Source organism: Aptenodytes patagonicus, chromosome 4 (assembly GCF_965638725.1).
Source record: "Aptenodytes patagonicus chromosome 4, bAptPat1.pri.cur, whole genome shotgun sequence".
NCBI classification, from domain to species: Eukaryota; Metazoa; Chordata; class Aves; order Sphenisciformes; family Spheniscidae; genus Aptenodytes; species Aptenodytes patagonicus.
Window position 1 is genome coordinate 41,672,539 of NC_134952.1, and position 17,720 is coordinate 41,690,258.

Consider the following 17,720-nt stretch of genomic DNA (forward strand, 5'->3'; position numbering starts at 1 on the left):
AACGAGCAGGATGCTGAAGATATAAAAAACTATTTCTCATGAGTAAATGTTGCATATTGAGGTTCCTGTTATTCTTTATTATGTCTGTTGGTATCATTTTCACAACTGTATGGTTACATGTTCCAAGTTTCGTAGGACCAAATATTGATACGACATTGGAATTTCAACAGTACCCACAATTTCTACACCAGTGGGGTTTTAACTAGTTATTCTAACCACTAATAAATACCACCCATAGTTATTGGCCAAATTCTATTGCTCAGCCTTGAACATTTCATTTCCCGTTCTGTCTCAAAAAGTTTTCTTTTTAAAATTGATTTTCATTGTCTTCTTTAACAATAAACAAGTGATGTTATTTACTTCTATTACATTTAGAAGTGTCACGTAAGCTCTGACAACCAGCTCCCATTTCCCTTCTGCAACTAATATGTCTTTGTTTCTATTTTATTTTTATCTTCTTTCATTAATGCAGTAGTGCAAATAATGAGGAAAATCATATTATGACTGTTAAAAGTATAGTCCCTATGTCCTTATGCTCAGTGTCTCAATTCTCTCAGTTCTTGATATAATTTAATGAGATGCTAATATGCACTTTTATTAAAAACAAACATTTTCATCTTTCAGAGTGGCAAAGTTTTAAGAAAGTGTGCAGCCATAAATACAACGTTGTCTCTGACAGAGAGTATATACAACTCCAAAATTACTTCCAGAAGTTTAAAGCACTCCACTTGTCTTTCCTATAAAAATACGTTTCATTAAGACAGGACTATCTGTAGGAATTAAGGTGACTCCACTTAGCTCCACTAAGCTCATTTATCATAAGGAGTTATATGATCTCCACGATATTTGAATAGAGAAGAGACATGTCTTTCTCATACAGCTCTATGGCAAGGTACTTCTCACAAAATTTTCAATAGGGAACTGAGGCACAGAAAGTCTAAGTGGTGTGTCTAAAATATGTAAGAATTAGAGAGAGAGAGAAAAGAAATTAATTGAGGTTTCCTTCCAGTGGGACAGATTCTCACTGCCTAGGAGAGGGAAGTGGGAATGCCTCTGCCAGGAGTTGAGCAGGAAAAGGTAACTCCATAAAACTCTTTTTATGCTTCTCTCATTTTGATTTCAAGACAAAGCTACTGTAGGGGTAGAGTTGTACGGAGTTGTATGAACTGTACACAGAGGTTGGATTTCCTTAGCTTAGGATTTTTTCAATTGCCCTGAAATACATCTTTATTCTTATCCATTGTGTCCCCACTAATACAAATAAGTATCATGCTGGTATTCAGCTAAGTAATTCTTTTGTCATCCATAGATGGACAGGGGATTACATGGCTAAGAAATGAAATAAAAGCTAAATCCCTATGCTTGATAAAGCTTTGCTTGTTTTCTCTTTCATTCAGGATTACCGAGTGAACATCTTTCTCCGTCAGAATTGGAATGATCCACGCCTCGCATACAGTGAATATCCAGATGACTCTTTAGACTTAGATCCATCCATGCTGGATTCAATTTGGAAACCTGATTTGTTCTTTGCTAATGAAAAAGGTGCCAACTTTCATGAAGTTACAACAGATAATAAGTTGTTGCGAATTTTCAAAAATGGAAATGTACTTTATTCCATCAGGTGAGTCTCTAATCAAATGATTTTTTTCAGATAGAAGCTGAAAGTGTACCTAAGAATTGCTAATGGAGATTTTCAGTTGCTAGTCATGCAGAACTATCACTAAAGTAAATGTGAGTTTTGAACACAGAGCTTTATCGTCATTACTGTTCATTGTTAATTATAAAATAGAAAATGATCCCTCATTAGGAATATGCATAGTGAAAATAATAAGAAAAGTATCTTTTCCATTTTAAAGTACAGATACTGAGCCTAGAGGAGCTAGGACACTTGCACAGAGCAAATAATCGTGGGGTATTATAATTTGAGCTGGCCTATGTATGAGTTTCACATGCTGTAGCTTCCAATGTCATGACAATCCAATGTTATTTCTTTTTCACCTTTTTGGATACTGCAGTTGCACTTCAACATGGAAACATGACCTGTTTGAGGAAACATGAGATTTAAAGAATAGTTCACTTACTGCTGGAGATGGAGAGAAAAGTGGAAAGTAAACTTTTGAAAAGGTTTAAGAAGCTGTAAGCAGCAATCACATATAAGTATTGACAATATCTAGTTATTCTACTCCTTTACTCTTCTCCCTACTTTTATTAATACAGATATTAGTAGGCATTTTACCACTATCTTCAAAAACCTGATCTAATGAGAGACACATTGAATATATGTATACTAATGCCCCATTAGACATGATATAGGTTTGGTATTAATACAGTGACCTACTTGTGCAAAATGTTACACTTTTCAAAATAAGTATACTTCTTGTCCACTTAGTGTTTTGCTTTGCATGTTTTTATGATACTGCATTAATGGCTAATTGGATTTTTTGAAGAGACATCAGGAATCTGTAAAACAGTTTGTATACTAAGAGAAAAAGAAAATGTTTGTGACTTGCGTGGATGTATCAGTGGCAAGGAAGTCTCCTTCCTCCCTCCTTCCAGTGCAAGTGGGCAGCGTCTTGTCAAGCTTACACCAGGAGAAAGGGTTAGGTTAAAATTCCTATAAGCATTTCATATCCAAAAGGAGGTTAGTCTGCCAGTCTGGGAACATAATCCTTCTTCAGTGTCACAACATGTATTCTGTCACTAGAAACAGATGGAAAGCAAGTAAAAAGGATCCCTTCCCCGGACCCAAGTATAAAGTAGAGCTAAATCAATTATCTCCAGACTGTCTGATTCACCCTGAGAGGCACTGGCAGTTGTTCCACTCTAATCAAATAACTCCTCCTCTTTGCCCCATTCCCTCCAGAGTCATACAACACAGAGTATAGACATCACCGCTCAACTGAAGCAAGTTTGGATTGCAACTTCAATAGAATTCAGATCAAGTCCATGGTCACATGAAATGGGGGAAAAAAAAGAAACATGAGAAATATTATAATATTAAATTATAAAAGCAAACATTGACTGTGATGAAAGCAGATGCCAGATAGCTCCTGTGTTTCTTATGGAGCCAGAAAGTTTATGTTGCCATGATTTAATTAAGAACTATTACAATTTCTGAAACAGATTTAAAATCATACAATTGGCATCTTACTGAGTTTGTATGTGAATTTGAGTCAGTTAAGCTTTTGATCAGGGGAGACATGCTAATTGCTAACGTGCTGATATTAAAAGAAAAAAAAAAGAAGATTTCTAAATTTGTTTTTTCCTTTCATTCCCTAATGTCTCCTCCTCCCCTAATTGCATTGGAACAATTCAGACAAGAAAATAATGAGAAGGTTCCAGTTCCTGATTCAAAGAACACTTAATATAAAATACTAAAATATTTACTGAAGCACAAAGTAAAGTCCAGGTGCCTCTTCTCTGAAATGACTTGCCATGTTACTAGCCTACTAGTCAGATTTTGCATTTGGAACCATTTTTAATAGCATGGGAATATGGCCAGGGTCCAAGTTTCCTCCTTGGACTCTCCCCCTGCAGCTCTGTCACTCGCAGGCTAAAGTGGAGTGACACTTAGCCACTGGAGAGGGAAAAAGTAGGGTAAAAGAAATATACAGCCATGCTTGCCGCCTACTGCCCATTTCCCTTTAGCCCCAATGCCAAGAACAGGGGAATGGGTTTAAGAGCAGGGGATTAGAGCACTGCCATTCTAGAAAAGCCATATGTGTAAGGAATTGAATTCAAGCTCCTCAGGTTTTTGAAGAAATTCTGTCAACTGAACTGATAAATGAATATGGGGCAAAATTTTCATGCAAGGCATTTTCTAGCAAGAAGAAAGGTGCAGTCATGACCCTGAATGATGAATGGGTGCCTAAACATGGCCAGTGAGGGAAAACATGTGCCTTTACCTCTTATATTCTTCTTTCTCATTCCTCCAAGAAGTACCACTCTAAAGATAAGTTATTGTATTGATATAAAATGTAAAAATACCTCTTTTGCCTATAGGTTGCAAGTATTTCACAGGAAGTATCAGGACTAATGTGAAACACAGCTGCGGTTCAAAATAACAGGCATATTTCAGACTACCATCAATATCATAAAATGTTATCATCTTAAACCTTTGTGTTGACAATTTAAACACCTTATTTTAGGACAATAACACATAAATTACTTTGCCACCATGATTCACAGCTGACATCTGTTATGAAATTCTTGCAAATATGGGTAAATTTTATGTCAAGCATTTGAAATACTGTAACAGTACAATAATTCTGCTGTAGCACAAAAAAGCATTCTGTGGTTGCATTCGTTTAGACTTCACATAAAGTTAGGCAACCCTATTGAAAAATGTGTTTTTTTGAAAATCTGTAATAACTTTTTTCCACATTGTCATACTAGGCTGAGCGAATGAAATGGGTTCAGCTAATATACATCCTTTCTGAGAGCTTTCTAATGAAAAAATGTATTTTCTTCTATTTCTAATGACTTCCAGTGTTTTCATGCATTTTTCCTGTGCAGTTCTATGGCATTTTTGTGGTATATTTTTAATATTTTTTTGTGTTCTTCCAGATTGACTTTAATACTGTCCTGTCCGATGGATCTCAAAAATTTTCCAATGGATGTGCAAACATGTATAATGCAGCTGGAAAGCTGTAAGTTTGAGTAATGTACTATTCTATAAATACTTTTGTTGGGATTACAACAACTATGTAGGAGGTAGAAAGACCCGTTGTAGTGGTACAAGAACAAATTTTTTAAAAAGAATCCTCTATTTTACCAAAAGAATCTGTGAAACATGCATGATTGTCAAAGGAAGAGATTCTTTCATCCTTATTTGTACTGAAAATCAACAAATTTGTGTAAATCTAAAGTTATTACTAAACTTAAATACCCAGTGCCAGTTTGCCTTTATGCAAAATTTATGCATATGGGGATTCACCTTTAAGTCTTCCTTGTGTTCACACATACAGGGGGACAGTAATATGGGAGTAATAACAGAGTGAGAATAACTTGAGGGTGATTTATGTGATTTATGTGACTATCCTGAAATTGATAATAACTCAGTGTCCTTAAAAGCTGGAAACAAGACAATATATACTGAGTACCTGCTCTTCAGATTCCTGCCCTAGTTCTTCAGCATGCTTACATGTTATAGCTACGTATCTGTAGCTTTTACCTAATCATCCTAGAAGGGAATAGGGAAAGGATTTACTACAAGGGAGAACTGTAGAAGATTGCACAGCATATATATGTAATATATGTATATATGTATATGCCCATGTACCTACATAAGGTATGTCACTTACACAGCGCTCACCCCCTCAACTGGGGCAGCACCTTGGATCAGTGGAACACCCCCCAGAAAATCTTGGGAAGGGCTGTAGAGCCCTTGCATTATGAGAAGGAAGAAGTCCATACAAGGTATCATGTAGCTAGGGATAAAATGTGAGCATGATCTGACCATCAATGCTAACACTAGAAAAATTTCTAGCATCTTCCAGACTCTGGGCTTAAAGGCATTTGTAGTAGCACAGATAGCTTGACATTGAAAACACCCAGCAAAACACAGAAAGAAAAAAAGACCTGATAGCTTTCTAGTGCAGAGAAGGTCTGACAGTTTGACCAAACCGGTGTTACACTAGAATTTCAATGGAAAAAGTGAAATTACAACTCCATGTGTTTTAAATAATCTCATCATAAAGCCCTATTTGCATTATACACAAATATCCTGAGGAGAGCAGAGGAGAAGGTAAAACCAGCTTACACAAGACAGGCTTTGCAGAATTATCTTTTAGTTAACAGCAATATTTTTTATGTGAAGTAAAATTAGCATTTGTTAACTCAACCCATTATATTGTACTTATCATCTCCCTTGATATCTCACTTAGAACATAAAAGAGGATGGAAAGCATACAGCAGCTATGCCATTTCAAGGCACACACACAGACAAACAAAAAGACAAAACCAAAGGTTCTGTCTGATGCTATCATCTGAGCTACCACAGGATGTGTGAGGAGGAAGGCACAGATATGCATTAAATTCTCATTTTTCTTGTTATATGAAATATTTGGGAATTGCCTTTTCCCCTGAAAATGAGAGGACTTTGGAAGAGATTCCTAGCAGAAAAATCCTCCTAATGATGTGAAGAACAAAAAAAAAAAAAAAAAAAAAAAAAAAGCAAAGCATTCTTTGAAAGATTCCAGCAATCTGAAGTCTCTGACAATGACAGGGGAAAAAGCATTGTGGTTTGACTCCAGTCGGCAACCAAGCACCACACAGCCACTTGCTCATCCTCCCCCTGCCCAGAGGGATGGGGGAGAGAATTGGAAGAGCAAAAGTAAGAAAACTCATGGGTTGAGATACGAACAGTTTCATACTTGAAATAATAATGTAATAATAATAATAATAATAATAATAATAATAATAATAATAATAAATAAAAATTGTAATGGAAAGTAAAACGAGAGAGAGAGAGAGAGAGAAACAAAAAAAAAAAAACAGGGATAGAAAAAAAACCAAGTGATGCAACCACTCACCACCCACTGACTGACACCCAGTCAGTCCCCGAGCAGCGATCGCTGCCCCCTGGCCAACTCCCCCCAGCTTATATACTGAGCATGACGTCATATGGTATGGAATATCCCTTTGGTCAGTTTGGGTCAGCTGTCCTGGCTGTGCCCCCTCCCAGCTTCTTGTGCACCTCCTTGCTGGCAGATTATGGGAAGCTGAAAAGTCCTTGACTTAGTATAAACACTGTTTAGCAACAACTAAAACATTGGTGTGTTATCACGTTATTCTCATGCTAAATCCAAAACACAGCACTATGCCAGCTACTAGGAAGAAAATTAACTCTATCCCAGCTGAAACCAGGACAAACAAATAATAAGCACCCATCTTAATGTCAGATCTAGATTTACAGTTTTAGGATCGATAAGTAAAATATTTCAGAAAATAATTTTCTGCATATAGAATGAACATACTGGATTATTTGAAATATATTATAGATATATATATTATAGATATATATATTATATATATTATAGATATATATATTATAGATCAGAAACAAACATACATAATTTGATTAAAGTATTTCTTGGGTTTTTTCTTCTTTTACTGGAACAAAGTATCATCTAAGAGAAGGGGGAGGTAATTATCTATCAGTCAGTATGTCTGAACTGTTTGTTGTATGGATAATGGTATATTTTTACAAAAAATTGCAGGGTGAGTATAAAAGCCAGATCTATCGTTCATTACAATGGACAGATGATAATATTATGCTTTCAATATGAGGGTGGTGGCTGAATGTGACAGCAGAAATTTTCTTGACTAAAATTGAGAGAGAGTTATTTGCTGCAAATGTCAAGGAATTTAGGGCAATATTATATATTCAGCATTTTATCAAAACTCCACAGTCAACCCAAGCGGATAATCCTACTAATAACTTATGCCACCTTTATAATTAATCACATTAATCATAATGTGACTAAATAAAAGGTTAATATGAGGCAGTTGTATCAGACTACCTACAGATGGCAGGTATATTCACTATATATAATTATGCTTCAAACAGAAAGTATCATAGTGTTTGACTGAACAAGCAAAAGGTATAATTTAAAAAAAAAAATGTGTTTAAAAAGTTATTAAATTATTGCTTTAACAACTTCATAAAACTCAGCTGTATTTTTCCTCTCTTTCAGCCCTTGTGAGGACAGGTCATACAACAACTGAGCATTCTTGAACAAACAGGCATCTGTTTTGCTTTACAGAAACCTTGCAGGAGCTCACAATTCCCACAAACTGCACCACAGGGAACCAATACTTATTAGTTGAACAGCACTGTAGATGTTCTACTGTATTTTCCAGTAGAGCATTTTTCACTGAAGTCGTGTTTTTAATCATTCAGTTCAGTGGGAGTAAATTCCCTGCTGCGCATTCACAGAGTAGAAAAAGGCAACGTTCACAAAAGAAGAGCAGAACAAAATACAAATGAGTGCTTCAAAATCTAGTTACAGAGCAAGATCAAATTTTATTTCATAAGGAAGTTACAAGCAATAAAGCTTTCCCCGTATCGCCTTGCCTAGTTCTATTTTACCTGTAAATCCAGACATTGAAAAATAGAGACTATGGGCAAAGTAGCTGGCCTGAGGCAGAAAATTTTGCAGCCCGTGGGAGCTCTGTCTATACCTACATGTCTGATAGCAGAATAACCAGTTAGATTTGCAAGAACAAGACAGCAGTTCCCTGAAACCGAGAGAAATTACTTTGGGACAGATCCGAAGAGGATAGGCACAGTGACATAACTTCCAAGCTCCTAGACCTTCAAGAGCAGGAATTCACCTGCCCAAAACCAGTTTCTCTATACAGGAAGTATAGGAAGGGAAATAGACACCTTGGAGGAATACCAAAAATATCTACATGCTGGACAGGAGAGTAACTAGATTAAAAAAATATTTTATATGAGTCTGACGAATTTCCAGAACTTAGAAGAAGGTGAGCAGAAACATTCAAATTCCAGAATCTTTGGCTAAGAACGGGCATCCATTTCTCTTTAAAATTATAGAATAAAAAAGGAGGATGGGTGCATTTAGCATTTTCCCAGGCTTCAGAACAAATCTCCTGAGGTAAGAACTGACATAACCCTGAGAGCCTGAATCCATCCAAGAATCTCTAATTTCTAGGCCACAGTGTCATATTCTTCTGTGGCTGGCCGGCTTACATTTTTTGGTGCACAGTGAGACAACTTAAACAGGGGGATCGAAGCACTAACCGTGGTGGTTGGTGCACTGTCCAGGGAAGTGGAAGATGTGGGGTTTCAAAACAGAGAATACAGTCCTCTCGCGTCCTGAGTAAATGATCTGGTCAGCAGGCTGTGTTATAAAAACCAAAGTGGTTGCAGGAGCAAAACAGCAGCAGCCATGCTTCCCGATGTTTCTTTTTCAAGTGATCATAATTGTTGTTTTTTCCACTGAGTGCCAAGTTGGGTAGGACATTGTACAATTATGAGTTTGCAAGGCCCATTTATCTCACAGTTTCTTTAAATTGTATCTGATCTTGCAAGCCTTGCTCCTGCGTGTGTCACTAAGCAAATTAGACTGTTTCTAACAAATCACTCATCTTTTTCTTACTCATCTTACCACCAGTTTGCAAAGAAAGGTTCACAGTCACTTATAAAGGACAGATTGTAGGTTTTACCTCTGCTATAAAATTGTAATTTTGTTTGGTACTAGATACTTTCCTTCAATATTGATATTGTCGCTCCAGCATAGAAAGCTCTAAGAGGAAAATTCATGTATAGCTTTTCTTCCCAAATGATATTTTTATTTTTAGCCATCAAATGCAATGCTTTTTCCAAGGTCAGTCTAAGCACCTGGATTTGCCCCTGGTTAAACTACTTCATTTATATCATGAAGTGTCTGAAAAATATTTTAAGTGGAAATGTCTTTTATTTTTAAAGGATTTGTTTTACCAAATGATTTCTCAGCAACTAGAATGAGCTGCTTTTGTATCTTAGACAGGAAGCAAATGAAAATGCACATATGAAATAATCCCTTCTACATTTCTATGCTTTACACCAGGGCAGCCTATAGGCATGTGAAATAATTTTAGTTTTATTCTGCTTGAATAAGATACAAAGAAATGTCAACTAGATATATATTTATTTCTGTGGCCAGTCTCCCAGGAAAGAAATGTTTTTCTTTCATGTGCTAGAGCTTGTTGTCCCTCTCTTTTTTAAGTTTCACTTTTATCTCACAGCATTCCTTTATTCATATATTACAATTATAACTTTATGTGACATTCAATATTCCTGAATTTTCAAAGAATAGTGAAAAGACTAACTCGGTTACAAAAGAAGAACTATACTATGAAAAGCAACATATGTAAGGGAGAAAGCACCTGCTCACCTCATAATTTTATTTTGATGCTTATCGTCTCTCTTTATAAATTAAACAGTGGCCTTTTTTTCCCCTTTTGATTTATGGAGGCTTTTTAGTCTTTCTAAGCAATCATCCTCCTGTTGTTTGGATTTTTAGAGAAAATTCACTCCGTACTACATGATGCTGTTACCTGAATAGTACAATTTCTTTCCTCCCAGTCTCTAAAGTGGAGATTGTGCAAATGGAAAGATCTGTAAGCAGGCTACAGCAGTATAGGCCACTGCATTACAGAAAATGATGTGCGCACTGTTCCTTTCCCACCACAGCACAAAGACACCATAAGAAAGATAATAGAACTGGCGTGTATTTCTTATCTGCCAGGGAATCTCAGGTGTCTACCTGAGTGACAGTAATTACGGACACACTAAGTTAATGCCTGCTTGTGCCTGAATGTGTGGAAACCATACCTCTTCTCTCCTTTCCATTTCAGTAGCACAAAAGTTGTCAACAACTCATCCTATGGTTTCTACTCTGCGGATGGATGTCTCAGCCCACTGTGCATATCTGAAGTGAGACCTGACACACAAAGAGCTAGATATTTGTAGTCTTTAGCTCCCGACCAACGCAGGATGAAAGGGCAGTAGTAACTGTACAACTGCTGCTGAACCCACAGAAACTAATATAAAAGTGACAGCTGAAAATCTGTAGGCTTCAGCAAGGAACATTAGGTTTGAGAGATGTGGTAGAGGCTGGGCCTGAAATGTTATTCTTCTCTGAAATTCAGGCTAAGAAGGATAAACCTGTAACTTCCAAGGGAGAGATTCCATCAGAATGACTTAGAGGGCAGTGTAAGGGGCAGACGCTTTGCAAAGCGGCTCAGAAGTACATACAATAAAATCCCACTTTCTTGGAGCTCCAGCATAAATTTAGCCTTGAAATGCATCACAGCTGATTTCTGAAGCTAGTATTTTTAGTGCATAATGTATATTAGAAGAATTTATTCTAATCTCAAGCCAAAACCGGATTCGTTAGCTCTGTCAGATCTTCCCCCTGCTATGTTGCTTGGAATTTAGGGCACAATTCAAACCTCTGCCATGTTCTTAGGAACAGTAACGTGCAGGCAGCCTATCCTGGAAGCACACTGTTGGGATTTTCACTAACAGAAAAGTAGTGAAATAATTCTAGTCAACCTGACTGTAGTCCTTGCCTCAGCTGGATACCTAAAGAACTGCTTGGTTTGCCGAATAAATCCAATGTTACTCTTGGACTTGTACCTTACTAAACATTAAGGAAATGAGAATGGAATTTAGATAAATCATTGGGATTAAAAGAACTATAAAATAAATTCTGTAGTCGAACTAAACTCTCTTGTACAAAAATGCTAGATATTCAGCTCAGTTGTTTCATGCCATTCATGTGTTTATTGAACAAGAGGAAAAGAGTTAGGTTTTAATATGCCTGTAGGTATTGTAAAATGGTACAAGGGAAGCATGGCCTTCCTGGAATAAACCAGAATGAGTAGAAAATTTACAAGATATATTGGTATTCAGCTGGATCACTAGTTTGCTCAAAAATTTTATTCTTCATGGCTTGGAATGGTACTCTAAGGGTGGTTAAAAGGAAGAACTTAGCAAGTAAGATTGTGTCAGCAGAAGTAAAAAAGGGGGTATCTTGGAATTGCCGAGACAATTGTGATTCAAAGGTGTGGAGTCTCTGAAGGTACAGGGGAACTGGTTGCCCTCAGTAACAAACCTTGTTTTTCTGTAATGGTGTAGTCCTTGGACGGCCTGGAGAAGAGATGTTAATACTTTCAAGACACTTCAATAATTCTTCAAGACAAACTTGTTGGATGTCCACTGTCTTGCCTATAAGATTATGGGCTTTTAATGCCTACAGCTGATACTGAATTGGCTAAAATAAAATGCATGCATGTATACAACTGATATAAATAGCTTGGTTCCAATACATTCTAGAGAGTTATGTGGACTGATGTTGGTTGAATGGAACCTTATTTGTTTAAGGTGGTGCTTTATTCCTATACTTTCAAAACTGGATGAATGAAAAAGGTATATTTATTATTAAGATTAATAATAGTGTTAAAAAAACCCCATAGATACAATCTACTTTTTTCTTTCGGGGACCTCTTATATGGGTGTTGATAATAATTTGTCAACACCATTTTTTAGAAGATAAGCTTTTCTGGGAAAGATGACCGAGACCAAGGGAAAAGTTTGGTTTTCTTTTTTCCAGACACTATAGTTGCCCTTGCTACTTAGAAATATTTCAGCAGGATCACATTCTTTTTCCCTGCAATCTTTCCTGAAACCTGTAATTGAACATGCTGAAAATTTTCACTCTAGCTAGACAATTTTCAGTGCTGTCTAAAGGCTAGAATTAGTATGTCTGTCTTGTCCACCTTCTGCCAAAGAGTTTTGTATAGATTAGATCGATTAAATAGACTATCACTATAGTTTCATTTTATTTGATGTCCAGATATTCAAAACCCTGCATTAACTATTCCAAGCACAAGTCCTGACAACCACTCCTCATCCAATGCCTTATCTTTGCCACCTCCTCCCTCCATAAGTGTGACCACACAGTTTTACCTTAATTTTTTCACACTTATCACCAGCTCTGTGACAGACCATTTTCTAAAGAAAAGCTTCTGCAGGCCAAATCCTACTTTCCCAATTGTTTCAGGCCCTCTACACTGCCAGTTAATTCTAAATTCTACTTAGTTTGCCAGTTCTTCATATTCATCTCAGGCAAAAGTCTCAGTCTGCTAGTACATGCTTCACTAGCTAATCATCTGGAATGACTTCAGGCTCCTAAAAATGAGTTGTTTCTTTAAAGAGAGCTGTTTGCTGAGAGGTGACAGTGCCATTCATACACACAGTTCTTGAGTTTTCCCAAGAAATACTCCCTCTGACAACCTTCTCCTCCTGGGATGATAGCCTTGTCATATAATTACCAACAATTTATGATCTGCTTCTGCGTTACAGATGTGCAAGACAGACTTTGGGTTTATATGGACAGTATTAATGTAACCTAACCAGTCCTGTAACTTCTGAACACTGCTCTTCAACATAACAATGTGTTTTTTCTGTCCTTTCTTTCCAGTTCTATGATGACACTGCTTAGATTTTGTGTGATTAGTAATATCTTTATAGAATTAAGAGCAAACACCTGGACAGGAGCCAGACAATAACAAATAGAATCATAGAATCATAGAATAGTTTGGGTTGGAAGGGACCTCTAAAGGTCATCTAGTCCAACCCCCCTGCCCTGGGCAGGGACATCTTCAACTAGATCAGGTTGCTCAGAGCCCCGTCCAACCTCACCTTGAATGTTCCCAGGGATGGGGCATCCACCCACCTCTCTGGGCAACCTCTGCCAGTGTTTCACCACCCTCAGCATAAAAAATTTCTTCCTTTTATCTAGTCTAAATCTACCCCCCTTTAGTTTAAAGCCATTCCCCCTTGTCCTGTTGCAACAAGCCCTGCTAAAAAGCTTGCCGCCATCTTTTTTATAAGCCCCTTTTAAGTACTGATAGGCTGCAATAAGGTCTCCCCGAAGCCTTCTCTTCTCTAGGCTGAACAACCCCAACTCTCTCAGCCTTTCTTCACAGAAGAGGTCTTCCATCCCCCTGACCATTTTTGTGGCCCTCTTCTGGACCTGCTCCAACAGGTCCATGTCTTTCTTATGCTGAGGGCTCCAGAGCTGGACGCAGGACTCCAGGTGGGGTCTCACCAGAGCAGAGTAGAGGGGCAGAATCCCCTCCCTCGACCTGCTGGCCACGCCTCTTTTGATGCAGCCCAGGATACGATTGGCCTTCTGGGCTGCGAGCGCACATTGCTGGCTCATGTCCAGCTTTTCATCCACCAGTACCCCCAAGTCCTTCTCGGCAGGGCTGCTCTCAATCCCTTCATCCCCCAGCCTGGATTGATACTGGGGGCTGCCCCGACCCAGGTGCAGGAACTTGCACTTGGCCTTGTTAAACCTCATGAGGTTCACACAGGCCCACTTCTTGAGCTTGTCCAGGTCCCTCTGGATGGCATCCCGTCCCTCTGGCATGTCAACCGCACCCCTCAGCTTGGTGTCATCTGCAAACTTGATGAGGGTGCACTCGATCCCACTGTCTATGTCATTGATGAAGATATTAAACAGTACCGGTCCTAATACGGACCCCTGCGGGATGCCACTCGTCACCAATCTCCATCTGGACATTGAGCCATTGACCACTACCCTCTGGATGTGACCATCTAACCAATTCCTCACCCACCGGACAGTCCACCCATCAAATCCCTTCTTCTCCAGTTTAGAGAGAAGGATGTTGTGGGGGACCGTGTCAAAGGCCTTACAGAGGTCCAGACAGACGACATCTGTAGCCCTTCCCATGTTCACTGATGTCATCACTCCATCATTGAAGGCCACTAGGTTAGTCAGGCAGGACTTGCCGTTGGTGAAGCCATGCTGGCTGTCTCGAATCACTTCCCTGTCCTCCATGTGCCTTAGCATAGCTTCCAGGAGGATCTGCTCCATGATCTTCCCAGGCACAGAGGTGAAACTGACTGGCCTATGGTTCGCCGGGTCTTCCTTTTTTTCCTTTTTAAAAATGGGGGTTTTGTTAAAATGTTTCCCCTTTTCCAGTCAGTGGGAACTTCACCAGACTGCCATGACTTCTCAAATATGATGGATAGTGGCTTATCAACTTAATACATTGCTAACTGCAAAGGCAATGCAAACACTTCAGCCACGGTAGCTCATTTGTGTCCCGTAACACACAAAATTTGGCATCTCTGCTTCCTTTCTCAGCCTTCATGCATTTACACCCTGCAAATGCAAACCCTAGCACACTGAGTTTCAGTGACAGAAGTACTTACTAATCTACCTGATTTAGTTTAGGTTGGCCTGGTCCTGCAGACCACTATACTAGATGATAACCTCAATTGCTTTCAGCTATTTCTGTAGTATAAAAGGGTCACCTTTTCCAGCATCAATGAAAAAGTGAGCTGTACCCTCGTGTACTAACCAGGCCAGTGACTCACTGTCCTTTTTTCAACACTAAATGTAGCCACTGTGACTTTCCTCCATAACACTGTATTTCTCAATCACCGGTAATAAAAATATCTGATAGCAATTTATGATAGTCACCAAAACCACCTCACAGTCAAAAAAGAAAAATTCCTTTTTAGTGAGAGACTCAATATCATGTTGGGCTGCAGCAAATGCAAATAAGTAAGAGATATTTATGTTCTGCTCACAAAACAGCAGCAAGGGAGATGGTATAGTAAGACTGAACAGCAAGAATTTACAAAGAATACGAATAACCATTATGCAGCAAAAGTTTACCCTGAAAGACAGGTGTGCTCAGAAATAGATTCACAATTTTTTTCTTCCAGACACATAGACTGGGACTCCCTTCAGGCACGCACAACACATTTCCTATGGAAAGCAGAAAACAATGAAAGCAAGGCACAGAGAGAAAACATCTTACACTCAAATCTTAGCCCAAGAAGAAGTCAGGATTCAAGAGCTAAGCTCTTATGTCTACTACAGAATAAGCTCGATACATCTATAAGCAGAGTTAATAAACATTTAAATTTCTGTGTAGTTGATAAAAGCACTCTTCTGATTTGGCTTTGAGTCACCTCTTTCTATACTCTTAGAGTTGAGTAGAAGGACACTGAAATTATTTCCCTAGGCAAAATATAGTGCCCTCCTGATAGAAACATTAGAGGCATAAGAAGTGTGATTAAGTATTGTCTTTGCTATTTTTGCAAATAAAAAAAAATACAAATAAACTGCAAAACTCATCACCGCATTAACATTTGGCATGGGCTTCTGTGACATAGCAAATGTAAGAAGGAGAATCTAGAAACAGGTATTGTCGGGGAGATAGGGCTTCTATAGGTGTGAATCTCAACTTGAAAAACTGCAAGGGACACGATTCCTGATTCTGTGGCATTGCTGTGTGTTGGTTCCTCTATTTCCTCAAATTCAGGTTCCTAGATTGTGCCAACTCTCCTGCCAGCTAGTTTCTATGGATTCAGTATTTATGGACCTAACAACACAATAAAGACACCATTATCTTCCTTATCCCTTAGAATCTGTGAAGAGAAACGTCTTGTTCTTTATAACTACTACATATTTCAGTGCAGTTCTTACAAGATGCAGAACATATTTAACAATATAACACACATAGTGCAAGTTTGTACTGGTAACTGCACATCTGTACAGAATAAAGTCTTCACATTTCAGGCCCACAGTTTGTTAAGAAGGTGATATGATCATATAACTGTTCTTTACTGCTCCATTTGCACAGTGATAGCCATGTAATGGAGTACAGCTTCTCAGATATTTTATCACACAGGCCAATTGGAAAATATACCCAGTGTTTCTCTAATCTTTGACAGCGGACCAATATCAGCAACAGGCATTTAGACTTTTACTTAAAGTTACATTACTGAATGATTTTTTTTAAATTGCTTCAAAGATAATGCACATTTATTAATGAAGTAACACAGGAAGACGAGTAGGAACCAAAAGCTCAGGTGGACTTCAGGTTTAGTATTTCTGGAATTTAGTTTAAGATGTTTTGCCTTATTTTAATTATCATGCCTTCTGATTATTTCATGAAAAATTAATGCACTGGATTGAACCTGTAATATATTTATCAATCATTGGCAGAATAATCCATTCCTAAGATATTCTGTTTGAACTGTTTCTGCGTATATTTACCCAACAAACTAGCCCTTTCTGCTAGCGGTGCCGTTATTCAAGAATATCAAAGCAAAATTTGAGAGACCACACAAAGATATCTGTCTTATTGAATTTTACTATTTGGGTACTACTGCATTCAGATAAATTATTTTTAATTGCAGTTGTGTCTCAGGAACACTCAGCTTTAATTATGAGCTTGATCACTTAGATTGACTGGTGCTGCATAAACCTAGAACAAAAAGAGCACCATCACTCACTTCTCTCATCTGGCTTTTCTCAGCTAATCAGTTGCTAATCTTATACAGACAATGAAGTAATTTATTTGTTTTCATTTTTGTTCCCGTAAAACTCATTTCAGCAGTGGATGGCAGAGTGTATTTTTTTCATCTAAATGAGCAAGGTAAATGCATTTTAGCAACGACCAGCTTTGTTGCAGCATCTAATCAGATTTCCATTTTGCAAATGTAGGCCTCAGTACTGCAAATACATATGCATGAATGATGTATATAGTCCCACTGAACTCAGGCAGTGGCATCAGGATTTTAAAGTTATCCACGTAATTCTAATACTGTAAACTTTTATGACTGGCAATTCTAGGATCCTAAATCTGAAAAATAACACTCTGCCCTTAAGGCTTCAAAATTTTCATTACCAAAGCTCCCTACGCTTCTGTTAGTTGGTGTGCACTTAGCCCCCCCCTGCCCCCGCCATTGATGGCACTAAGCAATTTGGTCCCTTATCCATATCAGGATCGTAAGTCTCTGTTGCTGAGACTGAACCTCAAGGTAATTTCAAAATCTGTCATGATGTCTTCTCGTGCTGCTGGGAGCCCAGCCACTTCAATAAGGGACACTAATTACATTAATCAGCAGAGCTCCCAAAATTAGGGTGCTGGAGGACGAATTTTTAGGCTCATATAATACCATACACCCAAACTCTAATGGTATATATGCTACAGTATGGTAACCACTGAGTGTTTTAAAGGGCCATTTCTATAGAAATTCCTTTTTGCCCTTATGCAGAGCGCACAAAATACCACGAACATTCTGAATGTTAAGCACTGTGATATTCAGCAGGTCTTCGTCATAAAATTAATTAAAAAACAAAAATATTTTCCTTTTT

At 38.1% G+C, this 17,720-nt stretch overlaps 1 protein-coding gene across 2 annotated transcripts in view; it reads left to right on the plus strand.

Annotated features, from left to right (window-relative positions):
* Positions 1-17,720, plus strand: part of GLRA3 (glycine receptor alpha 3) — a 97,034-nt gene that overhangs the window by 49,822 nt on the left and 29,492 nt on the right. For both annotated transcript variants that reach the window (XM_076336494.1, XM_076336495.1), the window contains exons 4-5: positions 1,398-1,621; positions 4,567-4,649. In XM_076336494.1, the coding sequence (XP_076192609.1) occupies positions 1,398-1,621; positions 4,567-4,649 (307 nt within the window). The remainder of the gene's footprint in view (positions 1-1,397; positions 1,622-4,566; positions 4,650-17,720) is intronic.